Source organism: Aotus nancymaae, unplaced genomic scaffold (genome assembly GCF_030222135.1).
Source record: "Aotus nancymaae isolate 86718 unplaced genomic scaffold, 86718_ANA_hifiasm-v0.15.2.pri h1tg000014l, whole genome shotgun sequence".
Taxonomy (NCBI): Eukaryota; Metazoa; Chordata; class Mammalia; order Primates; family Aotidae; genus Aotus; species Aotus nancymaae.
Genome location: NW_026988425.1, coordinates 45,194,165 through 45,218,123, shown reverse-complemented (window position 1 = coordinate 45,218,123; position 23,959 = coordinate 45,194,165). Strand labels below are relative to the sequence as shown.

Sequence of the window (23,959 nt, the reverse complement as noted above, 5' to 3'; positions counted from 1 at the left end):
AAAGAGTGACTAACAAGCTGAAGGAAACGATCACCAGAATTAAAAGTTAATCGTCTGACTTTAAGGAAAAAAAGAAAGCAACTAGATATTGCAATTTTACCTTCAATCTGAATGTAACAATGAGAAAAACTTAAAGGTTACAATGGAGATTTAGTGTTATTTTACTTAACGTATCAGAATTTAGTAACAGATCACAACATATACAAAGAGGGAAGGCTTCTATATCTAATTTTTGTTATAATCTTGTTAAGCTAAACTAAATATGTATTACAAAATTTTAATGAAGTGAAAGTTAAGTAATCAGAATCTTGAGGAAGCCAGGTTCTTTTGCCTCTGCCCACCTTTACATGTTTTTTAAAACTTCCCGGTCACAGCATGGAATAAGTGCTCATTCATATCAATCTCTTACAAGCCTTACATTTGCATTCTGTGTGGCAAATCTCATGGAGTTGGAGTTTTCAAAGTTACTTCAAAGAGACATGTGTATAAAATCCATATAAGGAATGCTGAGTAGAAACTAGTGTCTTCATTTTGCAAATGAGAAACAAGAGGAGAAATTATTTGAAATAGAAGAGGGCAAATTATTTGGAATGGGCGCCACAGCAAGGTGACTTCTCAAACCACTTTTCCTCTTCATAGTCTGGCTCTCCTTCTAGAATTCATGCTGGGCTAACACTATATCCATCACTTGGCTCACTCTGAAACTATGCATCTTCTGCAGTGAGCAAGCAAAGAGTTAATCATATTTATACTGCCCTTGTTAAGGGAGCAACATATAAAAAACATTTACTTTAGATTAGAAAGATTTCAATAATAAAGGGTGAAACACCGAGTTTGATCACTTAGTCCTCACTCAACTAGAAAATTAAATGAACCAAAATGCCTTTGCCACATAATCTAGTTAATCACATCTTTTAAAACTATAGGCAAACTGCTGTCAAATGCACTATTTATCCCGGGTAGTGCGTGTGACAGCATTCTCCTCTCCTTGTGATGTATAAGATTTAATTAAAGTGAGAGTCATTAAGGACTCTCAGGCTGTAAAATCACCAGGTCTCATAAGCTTGTAGAACTGCAGCACTGCAGAGTTTGTAAGACAGGCTTTTTTTTTTTTTCTCTTAAAGCAAGCAGTAGAAAAGGATGCTGTCTTCATTAAGATGAAAACTAAAATTTTATACCATTGCAGTAAGGGATGAGCAAGGGGGTCCTGTTTATCCATCTGCTTCTTGATTTCCAGATAAGGTGCCTGAAAAAAAGTCATTATACTTTTGATTTTTCATAAAAATTCCTTTTTCCCTTTTTACAACAGGAAAATCAGAACAATATGCCTAATCCAGTAAGATTTAAAAATCTGTGGACTTAACATGGGAACAACAATTACTGTAGCCTTTTCTCCCAAGATGATGGGAACTATGAGCTTCCATGCCACAAAAATGACTTGCCCAAACACTGTGTTAAAAGACTTGTCCAGATTCTAGTCTGGCTTCCATTTACACTAGGCTATGTCTCTAAAGATGACCACTCTCCAGTGCCCTGTTGAGTTTCTGCTCAAGAAAACACGATGCAGCCAAACCACAAAATGTATATTGTACCAGTCCACTTTACCAAACCATTTTTGGTAATTCTCCACTTATCCCCTTCTGTAACTTTCCATTTTTACATAACTCTCCTAGTCCCATCTTCTTTTCCTTGCCTTTTCGCTTACTTGTAGCCCCTTTTGCTTCCTCTCCTCTACCTTTAAAAACCTGGAGTTGAGTTCAGTTTATGCTGCAGTCTCTCTCCCCTACTGCAGTGCTCTGAATAAATCTGCCTTGCCACCTTTACTAGTGTCCTGTAAAGATTCTCTTTGACAATGACCGTTTTAACTGATAACTAGTATTAAAGCAAAGCTTGTGAGAGCTACACTCTTGCTCATATCTGAAGGTCCAGACTTAGGTATAGATCTTTACATTAAAAAATTGGGCACAGGCCGGGCGTGGTGGCTCACGCCTGTAATCCCAGCACTTTGGGAGGCCGAGGCGGGTGGATCACGAGGTCAAGAGATCGAGACCATCCTGGTCAACATGGTGAAACCCCGTCTCTACTAAAAATACAAAAAATTAGCTGGGCATGGTGGCGCATGCCTGTAATCCCAGCTACTCAGGAGGCTGAGGCAGGAGAATTGCTTGAACCCAGGAGGCGGAGGTTGCGGTGAGCCGAGATCGCGCCATTGCACTCCAGACTGGGTAACAAGAGCAAGACTCCGTCTCAAAAAAAAAAAAAAAAAAAATTGGGCACAATTTACCTAAGATAAACCCTTCTCTAAAAAGTGTTTAATGGGATTTACCCAGAAAACCATTTCACAAAACAAAGAGCAATCTCTCTGTGACAATTTAGGGCTATGTACAGGACAGTACATTCTAGAAAACAGCACAGTATAATGTTGTATTTATTCAGCAAGGTTTGAAGAATTTGACAAGATAAACCCTGTCAAAGAGAGCATCCCTATGAAGTACACACTGAAAGAGGGTGCAGCAGTACTATTTCCACCTTGACAGTGAAGCACCAAGCAATTAAGCAACTCGCCAAGGTCACAGGCCACATTCATTGACAAGTCAGTTATACAATGTTGGCCTCTAACTTCCTAGGCTGATGCTCAGTCGTCTACATTGCCTCCTATTAAAATAGCTTACACATGACCCAGAATAAAGAAAGCAGTTTTTGGCAGAGAGCTGATTCCAGAGTCAGAGTTGGTAGCTATTTTTAAATCCAAGAATAATCAGGGTCTAGGGTATAGTATAAATACGTTCTACCAAAGTCTTTTTCATGACTAAAAATGTTTATATAACTTTGCGTAAGATATTGCAATATGTTCTTTTTTTCTCCTAAGTGGAAATGCATTTTATTGTTTTCTTTCCCTATACAAATAAGGAGTGCTTGTCTGAGAAAGAATTCAGATAATACAGAAAGGTACTGACATAGAAAAACAACCCGAAGGGAAGGTGGTTTTTAAAGCAAATAATAGCATCTGTGAATTAAAGGATCTCTTGTTTACTATTTGCCAGACACACATTATTTATTGAGTGAATGAATGAATATTTGACTACATGAATAAATGATGATCAAAAGAATCAAGAATCAAAATGGAAATGCAAAAATGTACTTTTTGAATCTTGTCTTCCTACAGAGGAGTAGAGATGACTCTGGAGGTTGGTAGTGGGAGGAGAGAAAGCTTACTGAGCACTGGGACAGGAGGGTCCCAGGATTCCCTCCCCAGAGAAAATAAAGGACCCAGGGTAATACTCATTATAAGCCTGCAAGGGTCTCTAGGTCAATGCAAGCCTTGAAACCACTACATGCAAGCTGCACACATAATGTGTGTTGTTAATCTTGGATTATTAATTTCTACTTACAATGATGAGTTTTAAACCTCTCTCCAAGTCTTTGGCAGTGGAAGGGCCTTAATAATTCAACGGTGTGTGCTTTTCCAAGTGCTTGATTATAGCCCAGGGGTGTGTAAGATTTTCATAACAAACCCCAATCCTTCCTCATCAAACTTTTCTACCAAAGCCTCCCTCAATGACCAAAAACATAAACCCATACTCTACGGCAGTCTGGCATCTTCCAAAGTGGTTTTGGGATTCTGTGTTATATAAAATATTTATGGAAAATTTCCATTTTAAAAAACATTTCTGATTTTATTTTAATACTCAAATAATGTTTTGAAATTGCTACCATCAATTAAAACTGATAGTCTAAGAAGATGGTACCAGATTTAACCTTTGCCTTAAAATATCCCGACATATCTACATGTACCCAAGGCTCTTGCCTGAGTTTGATAAGTATAATTATCTTATAATTATCCACTTACTTTCCTAAAGTCACAGTGTTACATGATAATACACTGGTGTGATTTAATTAAAACATCTCAATATAGCACAGATTTTGAAATGATTTTAATTATACCCAATACAATAGAAAAGTCTACATTTCACTACATAGCTAGAACTCTCAGACATTTTAAAAATATACTACTGTACAAGACCAGATGACATACTTACTTGTGTCATTTCTCTGATAGAAGTTATGCTATCCAGTGCTTTCATTACTCGATCATAGTTCTTTTTCTGTTTAATGAAAAAGTGATGTCAAAAAACAGCATTTGCTTATAAGTTGTTCCAAGTCTACATATCACTAGAGAAATATATTAGTTTCATATGTGAATTTTCCAATGGCGTCAATTTGAAAGCAATTACGGTTTTGTGTACATAAGAGGGAAGACTATAGTAAGATGGCTCAAGGACTTGAGTCAGAGGGAAGAAACAGAGAAAATAATGCCAATCCTTCTATAAGTATACAAGATCATATTTAGCCATGGAAGAAAAATCTAGAAACATAAAAAAGTTATGGGGCTCCTGATTCAGGTTTTCACTACTAAAACACTAAACCATAATGAATAAAGTCAACATAGAATCCTTCTAAAATACAAAAACCCACTTCAAATCTCACACATTTGCTTTTATTTTCTTTTGATTGGAATATTGTTAACAAAAGAGTATGGCTGAGAGTGTACAAATGATAGCATACAGTCATGTAGCTGACAATTTGTTTTCAAGCAAGATCTAAATATGTGCACTGTTGCCATTTATGAAGAAGAAAGTTCTTCTAAGAAAATTTTACACAGTTGTTTCTATAAAATTATTTCAAGCTGAGTAGTAATAGAAACTAAGGCAATTTTAGCTCTTAGGCAATTTGAAAGTTTTGTAATTTCAAAAGGATTCTGCCTTATCTTCAGGAACATTTATAAAATTGCTCCCTTAAGAAAGGCATGTCCATTAACAATATGAATTAAACTTTCACTAACCTTCAGATAGCTGGGGGGTAAGAAGGGAAAGAGGAAAGGAGGGTTGAAGTGAGAATGCAGAAAAGAAAGGAAAACTTGTCCCTTTACCCATGATCTTTAAAATGAAAATGAGTTTATATAAGTCAAATCCCCAAAAAGATATGATGAAATTAAAATAGTCATGAATATGCTTGATGAGATAGAGATTTCAATAGAAAGAGGAAACCTAATGAGACTACAATCTCAATTTTGTTGTAAGAAAATTTTGTGATTGATGTGCCAGGATAACAACTTACCCTGGGGTTGAAGGCCAACATCTGAGGATCATTAGGATCTACCACAGAAGGATATGGCTCGAAAATCACAACTTTTCTAGGAGATTCCAACGCAGACCTACACATGGATACTAGTAGATCTACCACCTTGAAATATACACATAAGACAGTTACTACTCTTCAAGTTTCATCCAGTGCTTTGCCATTGTGTCTCCCTCTCAAGGTAGCAGAAGTTAATGAGGAGGAACCAGGGCTACTACCAATCTCTCAAATGAGTAATTCAAGACTTGAGACCACATTTGGCCAAACTTGACCATCAATTTAAAATAACAAACATGTGCTGCCTCTCATTACTCACAAGTTAGTATCTCATTTTCAAGGGCACACATTATATGCTAGCATTGTTCTAGGCCCTATGGTAAGACAAGGCACAAGACAGACAAGTCCCTGCTCTGGTGAACTTTACATTCTAAGGGAGAAGATACACAATAAAGTATCAGTTAAACAAGAGATGATTCAGTAGGATTTCTGGTATTGTCAAATGTTATAAAAAATTAAAGTAGACACTAGAGAACAATGCAGAAGGGGGCACTGTTTTAGAGTGGCTAGGAAAGGTGGTAAATCTCAACAGAGACTTGTGTGGGGTCCAGGAAGGAGACATGTGGCCATCTGGGGAGAAACTGTAGCAGGTGAAGGAAGCCCCATGTGCAGGAAAAGACTTTGGCATGCTCCAGGAAGCAAACTGCCTGACATCATCTGACCTCTTCCTATTCTCCTCTGTCAGATGCCGCCAATGACCTTTGATTGGCTAAAGACAATGGCTAGATTCCTGTGTTATCCTATGATTCTTCTGCACAATCTACTAAGAGGTAGTACTACATAGCAGTCTTAAAGCATAGCTCCCCTTTCCAGTCCTCAAAAAAATACATTCTGGATACCTAATAAAGAAAACTGATACTGTCTAAATAATGGGAGTTAGCCTGAACAGACTTATCTACAGTGTGAATACAAGTGACTTAATGAGGAAGCAGCAGACTTTAAATATATATACATGTATCTTTAAAAGGAAAGCTATTTCTAAACAGTTTTTAGACAGGCATTCAAAAAATGCACAGTTAAGAATGGGCTAATTTTTTATTACCCTGCTTTGAAGAGATGAGTATTGTGATCTAATAACATAGGGCTCACTATGTTGCATGGGTACTCACAAAACACACCCACCCAATCACAGCATCCAGAATTTCCAGTGACCTAAAATAATTAGCAATCAACACACAAGGCACCAGACATAACATGCCCTGAGTACACAGACATGCGTATCCACAAGGCACACTCAGAAAAATGTTCCTGACTCACTATTTATGTGTGTGTATATAAATATATGCATACAATATATATATATGTGAGGTTATGTTCCAAGCAATAAACATAATAAGGACATAATAACACCCTCCTTTTTGTTTTCCTCTCCCACACTCACATTCCTTCTACCCTAGAGATGCACATTAACCCCAATACAGATTGTTTTCAGCATTATCTGTTCTCTAATGAAAACCCAAACAAGAACTCCTGACAAAGAAGAATCAGTAAGATAACATAGCCTTTTCTGAGACCTTGTAGGGAGAAGGGGAATGGCACAGATGGATACACTCTCACTAAAACCCTTTAAAAATTATGTCCTACTATGCAATTTAAGCTTTATAAAAGTTCATGTATTTTTGACCAATATTTTTACTAGTGTATTGAAGTAAATTATAATGTAATAATGGGTAGTAAATGTAATCGGTAGAATATTTCTGCTAATATATGTCCTAGCCTAACTTTAATTTAAAAAGTGTAACTACTATGGCATAATTACATGGCATGCACCAAAGTTTCAAACTCCTTGCTCACTTTCAGGACAAAGAGCTAATGCTTGGAAGCAGCTGCTCAGCAAGGGATGTTTCCACCTTTGCATCTGATCCGAATAAGGTCTTATGACTGGCTTTCACCAGATGATCAGTGGAAAGGGGCTGACCTGATTTGAAGAAAGGTATGCCTTCCTCACTTTCTCTACTATATGCCATAGAGTAAAGACAGCAGGGCCACATGATGGAAGGGGTCCAGTTTCCCCAGTCACCACACAGAAAGTGGCCCATCAAACATTCTAACTGGAGCATGTGAATGACAAAATGCTACCTTATGGTTTATCTGTTACAGAAACTAGCATTACACTTTTGAAGAAGAAAAACATTTATGATACAATTTGGATTTATATTCCCTTGCATATCTTAATTTTTCTAAATATTTCATGGACTAAAACATCCACTTTAAAAAATAAAAGGCTGGGGGTGGTGACTCACACCTGTAATCCCAGCACTTTGGGAGGCTGAGGCAGGAGGATCACTTGAGCCCAGGAGTTCAAGACCAGCTTGGACAACACAGTGAGACCCTATCTCAAAAATAAATAAATAATAAATAAAAATGTAAGAGAGGCTGGGTATGGTGGCTCATGCCTGTAATCCAAGCACTTCGGCAGGCTGAGGCGGGATGATCCCTTGAGGTCAGGAGTTCAAGACCAGCCTGGCCAACATGGCCAACCCATCTCTACAAAAAAATACAAAAATTAGCTGGGTGCAATGGCATGTGCCTATAATACCAGCTACTACAGAGGCTGAGACAGGAGAATCGCTTGCACTCAGGAGGCAGAGGTTACAATGAGCTGAGATTGAACCAATGCACTCCGGCCTGGGTGACGGAATGAGACTCTCTTGAGGGGAACAAAAAGAATTAAAAGAAAATAAAACATAAAAGTGAGCACACAGCTATGACTTCTTTTTTTTTTTTTTTTTTTGGACCAAATAATATATTTCCTCACTCTCAAAATTTAAAATTAAAGATTCTGAACAGTATCTTAGTATATATAACACATGCCTTAGGCAACAAGTTACACTCATATATCTGCCTTCTTTGACTGAATAATGTAACTGAAGAAGCAATTTGGAGGTTGACTAAGATACTTAGGATGGAAATGCAAAGAAATACTAAGTTTAAGCAAAAAAAAAAAATTAGGACATTTGATGAGCGAAGATAAAAAGGTCTGTAAATTTACAGAATCAGGTGCCTCCAAAGGACATTACCTACAGTTCAAGTGGCAGAGCAACCCTCTGTGAAAGAAAGGCCATCAAGCTCTTGCAAATGAGAAACATTTAGTCATTAGTCATTAGTCTTCTACTGACTCAAAGTCCATGTGACTAAGAAAGGCACCTACAGGAAGAGCCTACAATGTAGTCTAAAAAAGAGGACTCAGAATTATGAACCAATCATTGTCCAACATTGCAAGAGTAATTTTTAAAAAAATCTTACATGAGAGCCCCATATCTAAACAAATAAAATGGAACTGTTCTGTTGAAGTAGTATTTGGGGCGCTGGAATGGCAGCTGTTTGGACCACAGGACACCGTTGTTCAGGTGAGTCCCCTGCAGTGGTCCTGAGGAATGTCTTTGCAGGCCCTAGAGCACCACTTTAAAATGCAGGGGTAAACTGAGGCAATGAGACTACTGAGGTGGTTTCTTTTTGTTTTAATCTTTAGAATTATGACCAGAATACTGGGGAACATGTTTTAAGAAATAAAGTGTGAAAAAAATGCTGTCTTTGGAGTAGAATTATTAAACTTTCTGATCTTTGGATATTGATCTTTAGAATTAAATCACTAAATTGAGCTGATCAGATACTTGTGCTTTGTATCTATCATTATGTAACTTAAAATTCATTTCTATTCAAAACCATTAATTTTAAGATGTAACAACGATTTTAAAAAGCCAACTATTATTCTATCGACATACCATACTGTTAGCATATTAACTTTTCCTTCTAATTGATCATTTACTATTTCTAGCCTTTTATTTCTTTTTTAAAGGGAAACTTGCATAAGTGAAATGTCTAATTTTTAAGTATAGTGCTTGAAGAATTTTTGATATACATGCATATGCATAAATCTATATAAATATACACGTGTATATTTATACAACATATCCTTGTAAGGTTTTAATATTTTTACATAGCTATAAATATCACATATATTAAAGTGCCTTTTTCTTTTCCTTTTTGCAATATTATTTCCAAGGAACAAGAAAACCTTTCACGTTTAAAAAAGAAGGATGAAAAAGAAAAAATCTCTGCATGGTCAGATGCGTTTTAGTAACCCTCTAAGTATAGGCTAGCTATTGTCTTAGTTTTAGGGATGGTCAGAGTCTTTAAAATGCAAATGTGTGCATGTTGCGGGCAGGGAATACAAAGCTATAGTTTAGAAGTTTATTTTAATTATGGAATCACTTTTTTCACATCATATAAAACTAATATTCTGCTGTTTGTGTTTGTTTTTTATTTATACTTCAATTACATGAAAAATATTGCCCTAAATATTTCATCAGGTGGAGGCATCGCAGTTTTAATCAGTGAAATGACGAGGCTCAGGGATGTGCACATTCCTAAATTCTAGGGTATCGTCTGTATTACTTAACTGTTGTGCCTTCATAAGCCTGATGCACTGCCTCGTGTTGTGCATGTTCCATTTTACTCTCCTATAGTTTGTATTGGTACATAATTTTTTTAAAACTAGGTATTCATTAAGCTATCTGGAATTTGTTTTTACACGCAGTGTAAGGTAAAGTGCTAAACCAATTCAATCTCCTGTTACAGGACATTTGTTTCCACTTTACTTACTAAATAACTCTTTAGTAAGTGAGGAGGTGATACCTACTTTAACATATATTAAATTATTTATAATCTGATCCATTTTGGGGACAATCTGTCATTGATCTGCCATACCACTCTCTGCCAATACTATATTTTGTTAAAACATTATAGCACAGCAAATAATATGTTTCTGTATGTGGTTGGTCTAGACTCTCTTAATTAACGTTCATTAATTTTTAGAGGTTTTCTTTGATTTTTTTTTTCTTACAGATGAATTAGTAGTTTAGTCAGGTTCTCTAAGGGGAAAAAAACTTGAAATTTTGATGGATTGCTTTTCTTCCTATCTCATAAAAACTGCTACTGTAAAATTGAATGTTCTCTTTTTATTACATATTGGGCCTCTTATCTTTTCACCTAAGTTTTAAAAATAAATTAGCTTCCATTTTATAGCAGTATATCTTTACAAATAAATTTTACATAAAGCATGCATGAGGGTTTCAATATCTCCACCGTGTAAGAAGAAATTACAGTTATTTTTCATACAATAGAAAGTTGGTTTAATTTCTCTTCTTGGCAATTGCAAAATGACAAAGCACACATTAGATGAAGAGAGATTTAGTTTATATTTAAAAAATATCAAATGCCAGTTTGCCACTTAACAAGAAGTTATCACAAATTTCCCCCAAAGAATAGCAGAATGAAGATAACTAGTGGACTGGAACAATTTTTCAAAGCAAAATAAGAAATAATTAGTATCCTGTGTTACTACCTGAGCTCCAGTTGCTATTTCATCAGCAGCCTCATTCATTACTCCCAGGGTTTGAAAGGCAAACACACACAGCTCCCGTTCACACACAGTAGGCTACAAAAGAAAAGAGAATCAATCACAAAACTTTTTTCAAACTCTCAATTTCAAAATTAAATTCATGACATTTCACATAATAAATAGAAAATGCAAAGTTTTAGTGTTTTTTAAAAAGGAAAAAATACCACTTTAATAAGAAACAATTTCTTGAATTTAGGTAACAACTAGTAAAGAGTCATTTGCTAATATAGAATCACAAGTATTATTAAAAAAATCCTTTTCAGTTAGTTTTAGACACACTCAGAACAATTTAGCAATAGATAAAAATATTCTTAAATAGGAAAATTTATCTCTCATGCTTTAATATACATTTGCATATGAGATGCATAGAAAATGTAAATACCTAAGCTGGTGATATAATAATAAATGAGCTTAAATATGAAAGCTGTATAAAACAAACATACAAAGGAGAATTCCACCTTTTCCTAGGAAATTTTGTTTGGAAAAAAAAAAAAAGCGGGATTCTGTTTACTTGCTACCCAGTTCTTGAAAGACCCATTTTGTTACAAACACTTTTGACTTCAATAACCTCCTGAAGTCAACAGCACTGAAATATACACTCTGCAATTACTTTGGAAGAGCTCTCATCTTTCAAATCTAATATGGTGTCATCCCTCTGATTTATCTTATCTCCCAAGTTACATTGCATTAGGTAGCTGATGAAGCCTAACACGATGCAATCCACGGTGCCTCTGCACAGCAGACAAAAGGCATTTGTCAGTGCCATTGCTCCTACGCTCACTTCTTTCAGAGGCCAACTGGTCTACTGCTTAACCAGTGGGGACGTATGGCCTCATTCTGAACATCCTTTATGTTCAGAATGGGTGCATATGCGTGGCTTTATAGAGAGAAAGCCTGACCAATTACAAAGGTTTCTGGTTGATGTTGCTCCAAAGAGAATTTTAAAGAAAAAAAATGAATTGATATATTTCCTTTGTCAGACTTAAAAGTGCAGTTTGATGCCATTTTCAGAAACTTCAGAACCATGAGAGGAAGTAGAGAAAGTTCTTCATCTAGACTTAAGCTATACACTCTACAATATATATTTAGATATACATAGACCAAACTGTTCAATTTCTACTACTTTTCCTTTAAGTTGAGTGTTTATTTTAAATCTTCTTCAATTTTTTGTGTGTATCTACATATGTATATGCTTTATCCTCAATTTTCCCCATGGATATCAGATTGCTTCTTTTGTTCATTTTCTGGGGCTTAGATCATGGTAGGATCTGAAATAAGAGTGGCAACCATTTACTGCATATTTACTAGTGTCAAATGCTATTCTGGTGCTTGAATATAATGAAACAGTACCCAAACAAGAACCCAAGGAGAAGATAAACCTTGAATATCATAAAAGGCCCTGGGAACTTATTCATTTACCAGCTACTGAGGAAGTAAACAACACACAATGGGCAGTTTGTTTTCTAATAACACTCTGATAGAATAACCATCACTTTTATGTGATTAAAATCCATCAATCCCAAAGGCTCATTTACTGATGTGAGTTACGATTAGTTTTTGTCTGAACCTTGAACTACACTTTGATCATCTAAATATGTGTATTTGTGTGTGTGCAAATACATATACACACACATTCCAGGGAATATAACAATAGACATTGTTCAGTACCAAACTGTTGTTTTAAACAATGGAAATAAAATGAGATAAGATATCTTACTATATGAGATTGAAAGTTTAAGTAGTTTTCAATCCAGGAAAAATTGCAAAGCAAAGGAAAAACATGGTAGACACAGTTATTCTTATAAATCTCTATCAACACACTTTGTCACCAATCTTTTCTGGCTTTGTTGCAAATCACTTTTGGCAATGTCACCCAGACCTCTCTATTTTCTATCACGAATAACAAATAAGCAAAATTTTGGTGCTTTTTCTGCATATTTGTTTCAATGTCCCCCACCCTGGTTGTTTATATTTAAATCTTGAAAGCTCTAAATCAACTTCACTGACTTGTCACCTGACTAATTATTTTAAATAATATGCCTGCATTCTTCAGGACAAAGCTATGATTTGATTACTTCATGGAAACACTTTTCTTTCTTTGATGTTTTTGGTTGAAAGTAACCCTCTTCCCATACTCAAGTGTGTAAAGCAGATTTCTAGGTATATTCTGCTACTCCAATAGTTTGAAGAAGGAAATCAGACAAAAATCAGGCACCTTAGAAAACCTGCTTTTTAGAAACAAAAACCAAAACACTGTGCCATCATACTACAAAGAAGTAAAAGTATGCAATATGTTTTTACAAAAATAATTTTACCTTTCCTTTCTAACACAGCAACTATGAAGGTCATAATGTGATTAATTTATATACCGTACACCATACTAAGTAAATGCTAGTAAATTTATAAAGTAACAATTCTGTATCTCTTGCTCATTTTTACTAGAAGGTGCAGCAGTATTTAAGATGTAAGTCATAAATCACTTTAGTTTTGAGGCATTTGTATATTTATTTTTTGTAGAGTAGTAATCCTCCCTTTTCCTTATTTACCCACACTTTATTTCCGAGAAGTTCAAAGTGTCAACACAAGATGCTGCGCTAAGAGAAAGTTCTCAAATTATATTAAGTGATTAGATGTCTCTTTCGCTAACAGGAGGAACATCTTATTCAAGAAAGAGAAACTGAATCATTCCTCCTGAAAGACACAAAAGTAGTTACATTGTAGGACTAACCTTACCCTATTCCCACCCAATCCTCCACCCTGACAAATTCTACTATGACTATGTTATTTACACAGAAAATGCTAGCATCAATTCAAAATAGCACACAGTCATTTTAAGAGCTATTATCAGTTAAGCGTATTGCCATGTTTTATTGTATATAACTTAATACAAAGTATGTAGCTAAATAAAACAAAGTGTTGTATTACTTATTAATTCATTCGGAGTTTACAAAAAAACTGTTAGTTTCAGTTTGTAAAATACTACCTATTCTTAATATTATATTGCCTTGAAGCAATTAACCTCTGTAATTTAGACTGTAAAACCATGACAAGTCCCTCTATTATCAACACACATATATTTGCTTTAGAATACTCATTAGGCATGATTTAAAAGCATGAGGAACATATTTAATATGTGTCCCTAAAATAAGATATATTTTAGAAGTTTTTCACTAAGAAAAAAAACATTTTTAACTTTATTTGAATCGAAGCAATTTAAATTTGAGCAACAAAACATGTTTCAAAAAATGTTTTAAGCCCCAAGGAATATTTTAAACCTAATTGTATTTTAGAAAATTTGTGTTTTCCATTTATTTAAATTATCCTTTACTGGTAATAGAAGTAATACAACTCTAAAGAATCGAACTATGTATTTATGTAGAGAAAAGCATGGTGTAGGTGAGTGGTTTTCAAATACTTTTTGCCATGGTCTTTTTAGTTAAATAAAACATTTCACAGAAGTCCAGTATATAAAACAGATAAAAGTGGAGTTTGCTCCTGTTGGAGCACATGTGCACAGTTCAATTTTCCTATCTATAAAATGGAAATAAAAATATCTAGCTCTCAAGTTGCTAAAAATAGAAGTGAGATAAGGTTTAAAAAATATCCCTGAGGTATGGAAAGCTGCTTAAATATTAACAACATAAGGGAGCTTGGAGAAGCTATCTCTACTGCCTTAATTCAATGTGTATACAATGATAAGTATTTAATAAAAAATAGTCTTCTTTAAGACATATTATAAAGTAGCATTTTTATTTGTATATCCACAGTTTAAAACTATTGCTGTGTTTTTTCTTACTAAAAATGAAATAAGCAGAGTAAATATAAATTCCTGATTAAAAAACTGGTGTTGAAAAAATTGTAAGAAAAATTATATGAGTATCTTCTAGAACCACAAGTCTACAAACCTTTAATTTTCTGTATTTACGGTTTTATAGTCAATGCTTTGGGTTCTGTTTGTGGTCAAGACACACACTCAGGGAGAGGAAGGGTTTACTGTCCGTTAAGAGAGACAGAATCCACCAGCAATTAAGGCAGATCCACATAGGACAGGATCAGGTCTAATTAGGCCTAAACACGCAGTAGTCTCTATTTGTCTCATACAACTAAAGATGCTGTTTGAGTATGAAAACTAACTTCCATTCAGTTTGGATATATTTTTTAAAAATCATGTTTTTGAACTAAAAGTTTTTTGGCGTGTTTATTTTAGCATTTCAGAAGTTGATATCTGAACTTCCATGTTGAGGGTTGGGGGAGGGTTTTAATAGGATGTGCTTTTTCATCCATTCTTCAAATATTAAGGTCAGGTCTAAATACAAGCAGACCTACCTGTTTTAGAAGGTAAAATGAGATATGCCTAGGTTTATCTTCATGCTCAGTTTCTCACGAATTTTCATGGGAGAGGTCTTTGTGAAAGAAAACAGAATCAAATACTGAGACCCCAAACTCACCATGCCAGAGGGAAAGTGAAGCTTGGGAACTGAGTCAGGCCACACTACTTTCCTTTTATTCCCAAACTGATAGCTGTAATTTCACAACTCGGTGTCATAGCCTCACCCTTGAGACAGGTTTCCACAACAGTAGAAGGTCACACATCTACTCAGATGGCCTCGCCTCCCTCATAAGGAAATTCCTTGAATCCCCCGAATCTTTCAGGAGACATACCCACTATAAACTAGCCCTAAAACCAAGTTCTGTTGAAACTCATCCTGACAATGTCAGTTATCAGCTTATCTTCACAGGGCAAGAGCAAGGATCAAGACCAGAGACATCCCTGTGCCTACCCTGTGATTAATACATAACTTTTTCCTCTACTCCCTCTTTTCACATGCAAAATGTAGATTTGCTGAAGCTTATCAGAGCCTCATAAGAATGTAACCATTTGCCTCACTGCTTACCCCTCCTCTTGTTCCCTTCTGCTTGCTAATTCCCCATTAAATACTGAACTTCCCAAATCCCCTTGAGAAAGGGTCACAGACACTTTTATGATCTCCCTGGATCTCTCATTCTCAACTCTGGCTGAATAAATCTTTATGGACTGAGACCTGCCTCAGCTGTTCTTTGGTTAACACCTACAACTAGACCAAATTATAACTGAGTGTTGTTAATTTTACTTGGAAAATAAGAACCATAGTTACAAACATCTGTCTAACACTGGATACACAAAAATATAGATTCTCAGGTTTCACAGTTGGCTTTGCTTCAGTAAGAATGGGGATTACTCTAAGTGGGTGATAGACATATGCAAACATATTTGGGAATCACCAGACTAGAATCTCATGCCTCATCAAACCACTCAGAGGAAGTAATCCAGGACATTTCACATGATAGGAGAAGAGAATGAGATCGTAATTCTCATATCACATGTTGATGTGGGAAATGAGAAAGTCTATTAATCAAGGACACACAGAAAGATTGCCAAGTATCAAAGACAGAAGCCCAGCTTTGCAGGGACTTTCATATGCGGGCACACAACCATGTGGTTTTCTCCAGCAGAGTTCAGCAGCTCACATCACTGTACTGATCCACAATTTAGGTGATTAAGGTGAGTATAACTAAAAGAAAAGAGCATTAGGAATTTAGAGGCTGATAAAACTGGCATTTCTGGCAATAAATCCTTGTTTTCTTGTTTTTCAAAAACACCTGAAGACACAGACTACATTTAAAAAGGATCTCTAAAACAATAGGCATAGAATTCTATAGAAACCTGAGTTTTATCTAACCTATTTAATCACCAATGGGTTATAACTTACCCTCTTTATGTCTCTGGGACTTATTGCAGTCTGTAATATGTCATATCTAATGAATAATGGTCAATGAATCAGTTAATTGGTTAATATCCCACAGGAAATTATATATATATTTTTAATACATTACTCAAATTTATTGCAAAATATATTGCAATGTAAATATAAGTAACATACAGAAAAAAATAAGGGGGACCAACTTAGGTAAAGCCACTGTTTCACAGAATCAAGAGGTAGTTCTTCCTGTGTTTACCTTTCTTCCTTTCAACATAAAGTTTCTTTAATTTTCATTTCCTGATCTGATTTCCTATGTCACTTATCTTATTTAAGAAAGTTTTCCGATTTCCTTAGGTATCAGTCTGTATCACAGCAACAATAAACCATTTGATAATCATCTGTATTAATTTAGAAAATGCTTTCTCTCTTGCTTATATAAAAGCACGGCCACTTTTAGAAAGACAGCAATAGTCATTGTTGCAGATATAGATAAAGTCAAACAAAATTTGGAGTGAGACATCAAGAATACTAATAGTAACTATAATTTCCACTACTTGCTATGGGAATGAATTGCCCGCAATTAAACCACAAACAGTGAACTCCCAACAATTTATGTAGTACATTTCCAAAACATAAATGTAGTCAATTTAAGTCCACAAGTCAAGAGGAAGAACCTCTGCCTAGTGCCGTTCTGTCCGTATTAGAATCCTATTTCTATTACTTACTAGCACAGTAACACTGAACAAATTACTATTTTCCTCATCTATAAAGTGGGGATAGTAATAATACATATCTCAAAGAGTTATTAAGAGGATTACATTTGAGAATCCACATAAAGACTTTGAACACCCAGATTACATAAAAAAAAACATGCAAAAAGCATTTACTTTTGATAACATTACTATTATCTTTTGTGGTAGAAATGGCATTGCTATGGAGCAAGCAATAGATCAATACCAAGGTAAGCACTGACAAAGTGAAAACACAGCACCTAAGTGGGGCAGGTTGAGATGACCGCAGAATTCTCCCTGTATCCCATGGAAATGACAAAATTTCATAATTAAATGCTGATTTAGTTGATTTAGGTTTCAGAATAACATTATACCCTGAGAGAAAAGTTGGCTGGCAAAAAAATAGCACATGGATTGTTTCCCTTAAGCAAATAAAATAAAATATTTGACAGATGATTGCATTCTTAAATGGCTACAAGGAATGTTTTTTAAAAGTATAAATATTGACAGAAAAAAAGTTCTAATAACATTTTTGCTTTCCAAGTTTTGTGTTTTATCTTTTCAAACATATTCCAAAGGGCAAGACAGGCTTCTTTTAAAAAGTGTAACAGAATCTAGCATGGTGTCTTCTACTTATAAAATGTTAAATTAAGTGTTTGTGATAAAGTTTTGAAGTCAGACAGGATTAGGTTCAAAGCCAAGATTCTACCTATATATTCTGGGTGGTGTTGAACAAACTGCTTGACTTCTATAAATCTTAGTCTCTTTATTTGCAGCATGGAAGCAAAAGTACCTAAATCACAAGTTTGGTGAGGATCAAATAAAAAAAATATGCCAAATATCTACCCACAGTGCCTGGCACACAACCCTCAATTATCTTCTTCCTCTGTCAACTATGATAGATATTAGCTCAACCATTATGTCCATATTTATCTACATAAATAAGTTATTATTTCTTAACTCAAAAGCTGGACCTTGAATACTATGTAGAACCAGTACAATGTACTTGCTTGTTTAAAACTTTGAAATAAGGAATGTTAACAGCAAAAAGGGATTAGTGAGGAACCCAGACTTTCACGTCTCTATAAAATCTTTAATAGAAACTGGTAAAAATGGCCTGAGTCAATTCTTCTGGTATTCCGGAAATTAATTTAAAAACTTGCAGCAACCCAAGGAGTATTTACTCAGGACAAACAGCTGAATCTTGGTAAGAATTGCAAAACTTGTGACATTTAACCCTTTTTCTGTTTTGGAAAAAAAAAGTGCGGCTCGTTGCCAGCGCTTATTTAATTCTACATAAACATGCTCTTTGAGGCTTGAAGCAAATCTGATTTTCAATGTGAAAATAAAATATAAAAACTGTTGTTGGAGCTATTTCTAAACAGAACTAACATCAGAACTGTCCAAATCATAAGAATCATCTATTTCTGAAAAATCAGATTCATCAAATGAGTCTTCAGCCAACAACTGTTCCAGAACAATGTTAACATTAACACGTACAAGTGGTATGCCTTTTAGGATCTGACATTTTCAGCAATCAAGCATTACTACCATATTTTGTAAATGGAAATACCACTACTAAAACCAAAATGCTGTAAGTAAAATAATGTCTTTTTTTCCTAAGTAGATATACTAGAACCATGCAGAAATAATAATAAACGTGAGATATTTCATGGCAAAGTTATCTTGGGGTAAACCCTGTAGCCGTATGCGCCGCTGACAAGTCTGAGACACAAGGGAAAAGGGTTAAATGCACCCTAGTCTAATCTTCCATTCATCAGCTCAGGTAGCCTTAAAAACAATAGCCTGTATTTCTAATACTAGAAGGAGCAGAATGGAACTGATTCACAAAGAGCTGTCTGATAGTTCTCTGGAAGACAAGTTGAAAACACTTGTCTTTATTTCTGCCTGACTTGGAACTCACCCAGTACTAATCCATTACCTAGAGTGGGGATTGAAAACATTTACAGTAAATGTTTTAGTAAATGTTTTAGTTGTATGAGGCAACAGATAACAACTGAGACAAACAACAGAATAACCAAAAAGCTTAGAAGAAAAGATTAGGAAAAGAGATGTCTGTCGATAAGGACTATGAAAAATTAATATATATTCCTGAAAATCCAAAGCCCAGATGGTTGCCTATGACTGTGTGCACACTCAAGAAAAACGTCAGAAGGCCTTAAATCTCACCTCTGGCTAATCTCAAGGCTCTGTACAAGCAGAAATGAAGTCAAAAGCCTGCCAAAACAGTTTGGCTGAGATTTAAATCCCACAGTTCCAGCATTGTTATACTCAAAATGTCCAGTTTTCAATATAAATGAATAAATAAATAAATAAGAGGCATGCAAAGAAACAAGAAAGTAAGGCCTATACACAGGGTAAAAAGCAACTAATAAGGGCCAGGCGCAGTAGCTCACACCTGTAATTCCAGAACTCTGGGAGGCCGAGATAGGCGGATCACAAGGTCAGGAGACTGAGACCATCCTGGCCAGCACGGTGAAACCCCGTCTCTAATGAAAATACAAAAAAATTATCTGGATGTGATGGTGCATTCCAGTAATCCCAGCTACTCGGGAGGCTGAGGCAGGAGAATTGCTTGAACCTGGGAGGTAGAGATTGCAGTGAGCCAAGATCATGCCACTGTACTCCAGTCTGGCAAAAGAGCAAGATTCTGTCTCAAAAATAAAGCAACTAATAGGAAGGGTCCCAAGGAAAGCATAGATGTTAAATTTACTAGACAAAAACTTTAAATTGGCTATACTTAAAATGTTGAAGAGCTAAAGAAAACCATATCTAAGTAACTGAAGGAAAGACAATGTCAACAAACAGAGAGTATCAATATATAGAATTTATAAAAATAATATAAATTTTGGAGTTGAAAAGTACAACAACTGAAATAAAAAATCAGATTTGAGTAGGCAGAAAAAAAGTCAGTGAACTTGAAGATAGGTCCATTGAGATTATCTAATCTAAGGAAGAACAAAGAACAAAAAAAAAAAACAAAAAAGTGAACAAAGTGTAAGAGATCTATGGGGCACCATCAAACACACATATATACAGCTAAATTCCAGAAGGAAAGAGGAGAGTAAAATTGCAAGAAGAATATTTGAATAAACATGGCTTAAAACATCTCAATTTTATTTAAAAAATTAATCTATACTTCCAAGAAACCCAATTAACTCCAAATAGGATAAATTTAAAGAGGCAATTAGCCACACCATAATCCAGATGCCAAAAACCAAAGACAAAGAAGAAATCTTGAAAGCAGCCAAAGAAGTGAGTCATCACATAATAAGGAATCCTCTATAAGAAAATAGGTCGTTTTTCATCAGAAAACATGAATACCTAAAGGCAGCAGGATAACATATTTAAAATGCTGAAAACAGCACAAATCCCCCTCCACCACACACAAAAATTTTCAACCACGAATTCTATATTCAGCATAATTATTCTTCAAACAATAAAGGAGAAATTAAAACATTCCCAGGTAAAAACCATCAGAGATCATCATTAGCAGAGATTTCCCACAGGAAATAATAAAGGGAGTTCTTCAGATTAAAATAGAAAGTACACTACATAGTCCTCACAAAGAGATAAAGAGCTTGGGTAAAGGTAACCATACATACAGGTAAATATAAAGAATTGCACGCAAATATGTTTTTTACATTTTAAACATATATATAATACATTGATATATTTGACTTTGAATTTCTTTTTCCTGTTTTGTTTTCTGGTTTGGAAAACAACTGCGTAAAGCAATAATCATAAATTTATGTTGATGAGCACATAATATAAAGATATGACTTACATATTTATATATATAACAGCATTTATATGTAATTCCACTCTGGGAGTGGAGTTGAAGCTATGCAGGAGCAAAGTTTTTATATATTATTAAATCTTGGTACAGTGGCTCATGCCTATAATCTCAATACTTTGGAAGGAAGGGGAGGGAGAATTGCTTGAGGCCAGGACTTTAGCCTGCTCAACGTAATGAAAGCTCATCTCTACAAAAAACTTTTTTAAAGATTAGTCAGGCATAGAGGCTTGTAACTCCAGTCCTGGTTACATGAGACATGAGAGGGTGAGGCAGGCAGGAGGATCACTTAAGCCCAGAAGTTGGAGGCTTCAGTGAACTATGATCAGCACCACTGCACTCCAGTCAAGAAGACAGAGCAAGATCCTGTCTCTTATTAACAAAAAAAAAAAAAAAAAAAAGGTTGGTATTAATCCAAACTCGATTTTTAGAAATTACGATGTTAATTGTAATCCCTAGAGCAGTCACTAAGAAAAACTGAAAAGCTTCAACATGGTACACTAGAAAATACCTATTAAACACACAAAAGAAGGCAGTAAGGGAGAAGCAGAAGAACAAAAATAGATATAACACAAATAGGAAATGAATAACAAAAAAGCGGAAGTCTTTCCTTATTAGTAATTATGTTTAAGTACAAAGATTAGCAAGGATTTAAAAACAGTATCAACAATTTGCTATCAACAAGAGATTCACTTTAGTTTTAAAGACATTAATAGGTTAAAAACATAAGCATGGAAAAAGATATTCCATGTAAATGATAACCAATAGAGAGCTGCAATGGCTACACTAATATCAGATGAGACTTGAAGACAAAAATTGCTTCAAGTCTCAAGAGAAAGACAGGAAAAAAGAGTCAAAACATCAAGAAGATAAAACACTTATGAACATGTATGCATCCAGCAATAGATTTCCCAAAATACATAAATCAAATACTGAAAGAACTGAAGAAAAAACAAACAATTCAACAATAACAGTTGAACCTTCAATACCCCCACTTGCATAATGGTAAGAAAGAATAAATGAATTTGAAAGAAGAAATAGAGATATTCAGTGAAACAAAGAATCTGTTCTTTGAAAAGGTAAATAAAATCCACAAGCCTGTAGCACAACTGACAGAAAGAGGGATGATACAAATGTTCAACATCAGGAATGAAATGAAGGGTAGCACTAAAACTCTGCAGACATCAAAAGGATAATAAGAGAATACGCTAATAAATTACTCACACAAATTTGACATCTGAGACAAAATGGACCAATTCCTCTAAAAGCACAAACTATCACATTTCATTCAAAATAAAATAGATAGTTTGAATAGCCATATAACTAATAAAGAAATTGAATTCATAAATTACAAATTTTTCACCAGGTGTGTTGGCTCACACCTGTAATCCTAGCACTTTGGGAGGCTAAGGCAGGAGAATTCCTTGAGCCCAGAAGTTCAAGACCAGCTTGGGCAATATGGCAAGACCCAATCTCTACAAAAAATTTTAAAAATTAGCCGGACATGGTGGCATGTATATGTAGTCCCAGCTATTCAGGAGGCTGAAATAGGAGTATCACTTGAGCCCAGAAGGTTGAGGTTGATGTGACCCATGTTTGCATCACTGCACTCCAGCCTGAGCAACAGAGTAAGACCCCTGTCTCAACAACACCAACAAAAATATCTAAAACAGAAATCTCCAGGCCCATATAGTTGTTAGCACATATTTAAGTATCAGCATAATACAACATATTAATAGAATAAAAGAAAAATATAGTAATATCAAGAGACACAGAAAAACAAAAACAGACAAAACTGTTTTCATGATTATAAAACCACCTAACAAACTAGGACTAGAAATGGATTTTTGTCAACCTGATAAGGGGCATCTAAGAAAAATCTCCAGGCCAGGCATGGTGGCTCATGCCTGTAATCCCAGCACTTTGAGAGGCCAAGGCAGACTCGCCTGAGGTCAGGAGTTTGAGACCAGCCTGACCAACATGGAAGAACCCTGTCTCCACTAAAAATACAAATTTAGTGATGCGTGTGGCACATGCCTGTAATCCCAGCTACTTGGGAGGCTGAGGCAGGAGAATTGCTTGAACCTGGGAGACGGAGGTTGCGGTGAGCCAAGATGGCGCTTTTGCACTCTAGACTGGACAACAAGAGCAAAACTCCATCTTAAAAAAATAAATAAAAAAATAGAAAAATCCCCAACTAATAGGGAAAGACTGAACATTTTCCCTCTAAATCACAAGATGAAAATTTCTTTTCTTGCCATTTCTAATCAATCTTGTATCGAAGGTTCCAGTCAAGTACATTAGATAAGGAAAAGTAATAAACAACATCCTTATTAAAAAGGAAAAGTGAAACTATTTGCAAATGACGTGATTTTATATAGAGAAACATGAAAGAATCCAAAAATAACTTAATAGAGCTAATAAATAAGTTCAGCAATGTTGCAGGATAAAAGATTAACATGCAAAAATAACTTCTATTTCTATATAATATCAAAGAACAATTTGAAAATGAAATAAAGCAACTTAATTTACAGTAACATCAAAAATAATAAAATGCTTAAAAACAAACTCATCCAAAGAAGTGTAAGACTTGAATACCGAAAACTACAAAATAGCATTGAAAGAAAATTTTAAATGCCTAAATAAATAAAACGATCTGGTGTACAAGAATTGGAAAGGTTAATATTGTTAAGATGATGTCTTGGTCTATTCAGGCAGCTATAATCAAATACCACAGGCTGGGTGCTAGGTGGCTTATAATAACAAATATTTATTTCTTACAGTTTTGAAGGCTGGGAAGATAAAGGTGTCAGGAGATTCAGTGCCTCGAGGGACCATCTGCTGATTCATAGACCAGGATGACAGTAAGGCCACCAATTAATCTTCTTGCTGTGTCCTTTCATGGTAGAGGAGTGAGAGAGCACTCTGTGCTCTATTATAAAAGCACTATTCCTGTTCATGAGGACACCACCCCATGAACTAATCACCTTTCAAAGGCCCCATCTCCTAACATCATCACGTGGGAGTTAGGATTTCAATATATGAATTTTGGGGAGACACATTCAGTCTG

The 23,959-nt window shown here is 35.2% G+C and overlaps 1 protein-coding gene across 2 annotated transcripts in view; it reads right to left on the bottom strand.

Moving 5' to 3' along the window:
• PARP8 (poly(ADP-ribose) polymerase family member 8) overlaps positions 1-23,959 on the bottom strand; it is a 174,794-nt gene that overhangs the window by 17,812 nt on the left and 133,023 nt on the right. For both annotated transcript variants that reach the window (XM_064375965.1, XM_021670207.2), the window contains exons 16-19: positions 10,544-10,636; positions 5,119-5,244; positions 4,041-4,106; positions 1,179-1,246 (exon numbers count right to left, since the gene is read on the bottom strand). In XM_064375965.1, the coding sequence (XP_064232035.1) occupies positions 1,179-1,246; positions 4,041-4,106; positions 5,119-5,244; positions 10,544-10,636 (353 nt within the window). The remainder of the gene's footprint in view (positions 1-1,178; positions 1,247-4,040; positions 4,107-5,118; positions 5,245-10,543; positions 10,637-23,959) is intronic.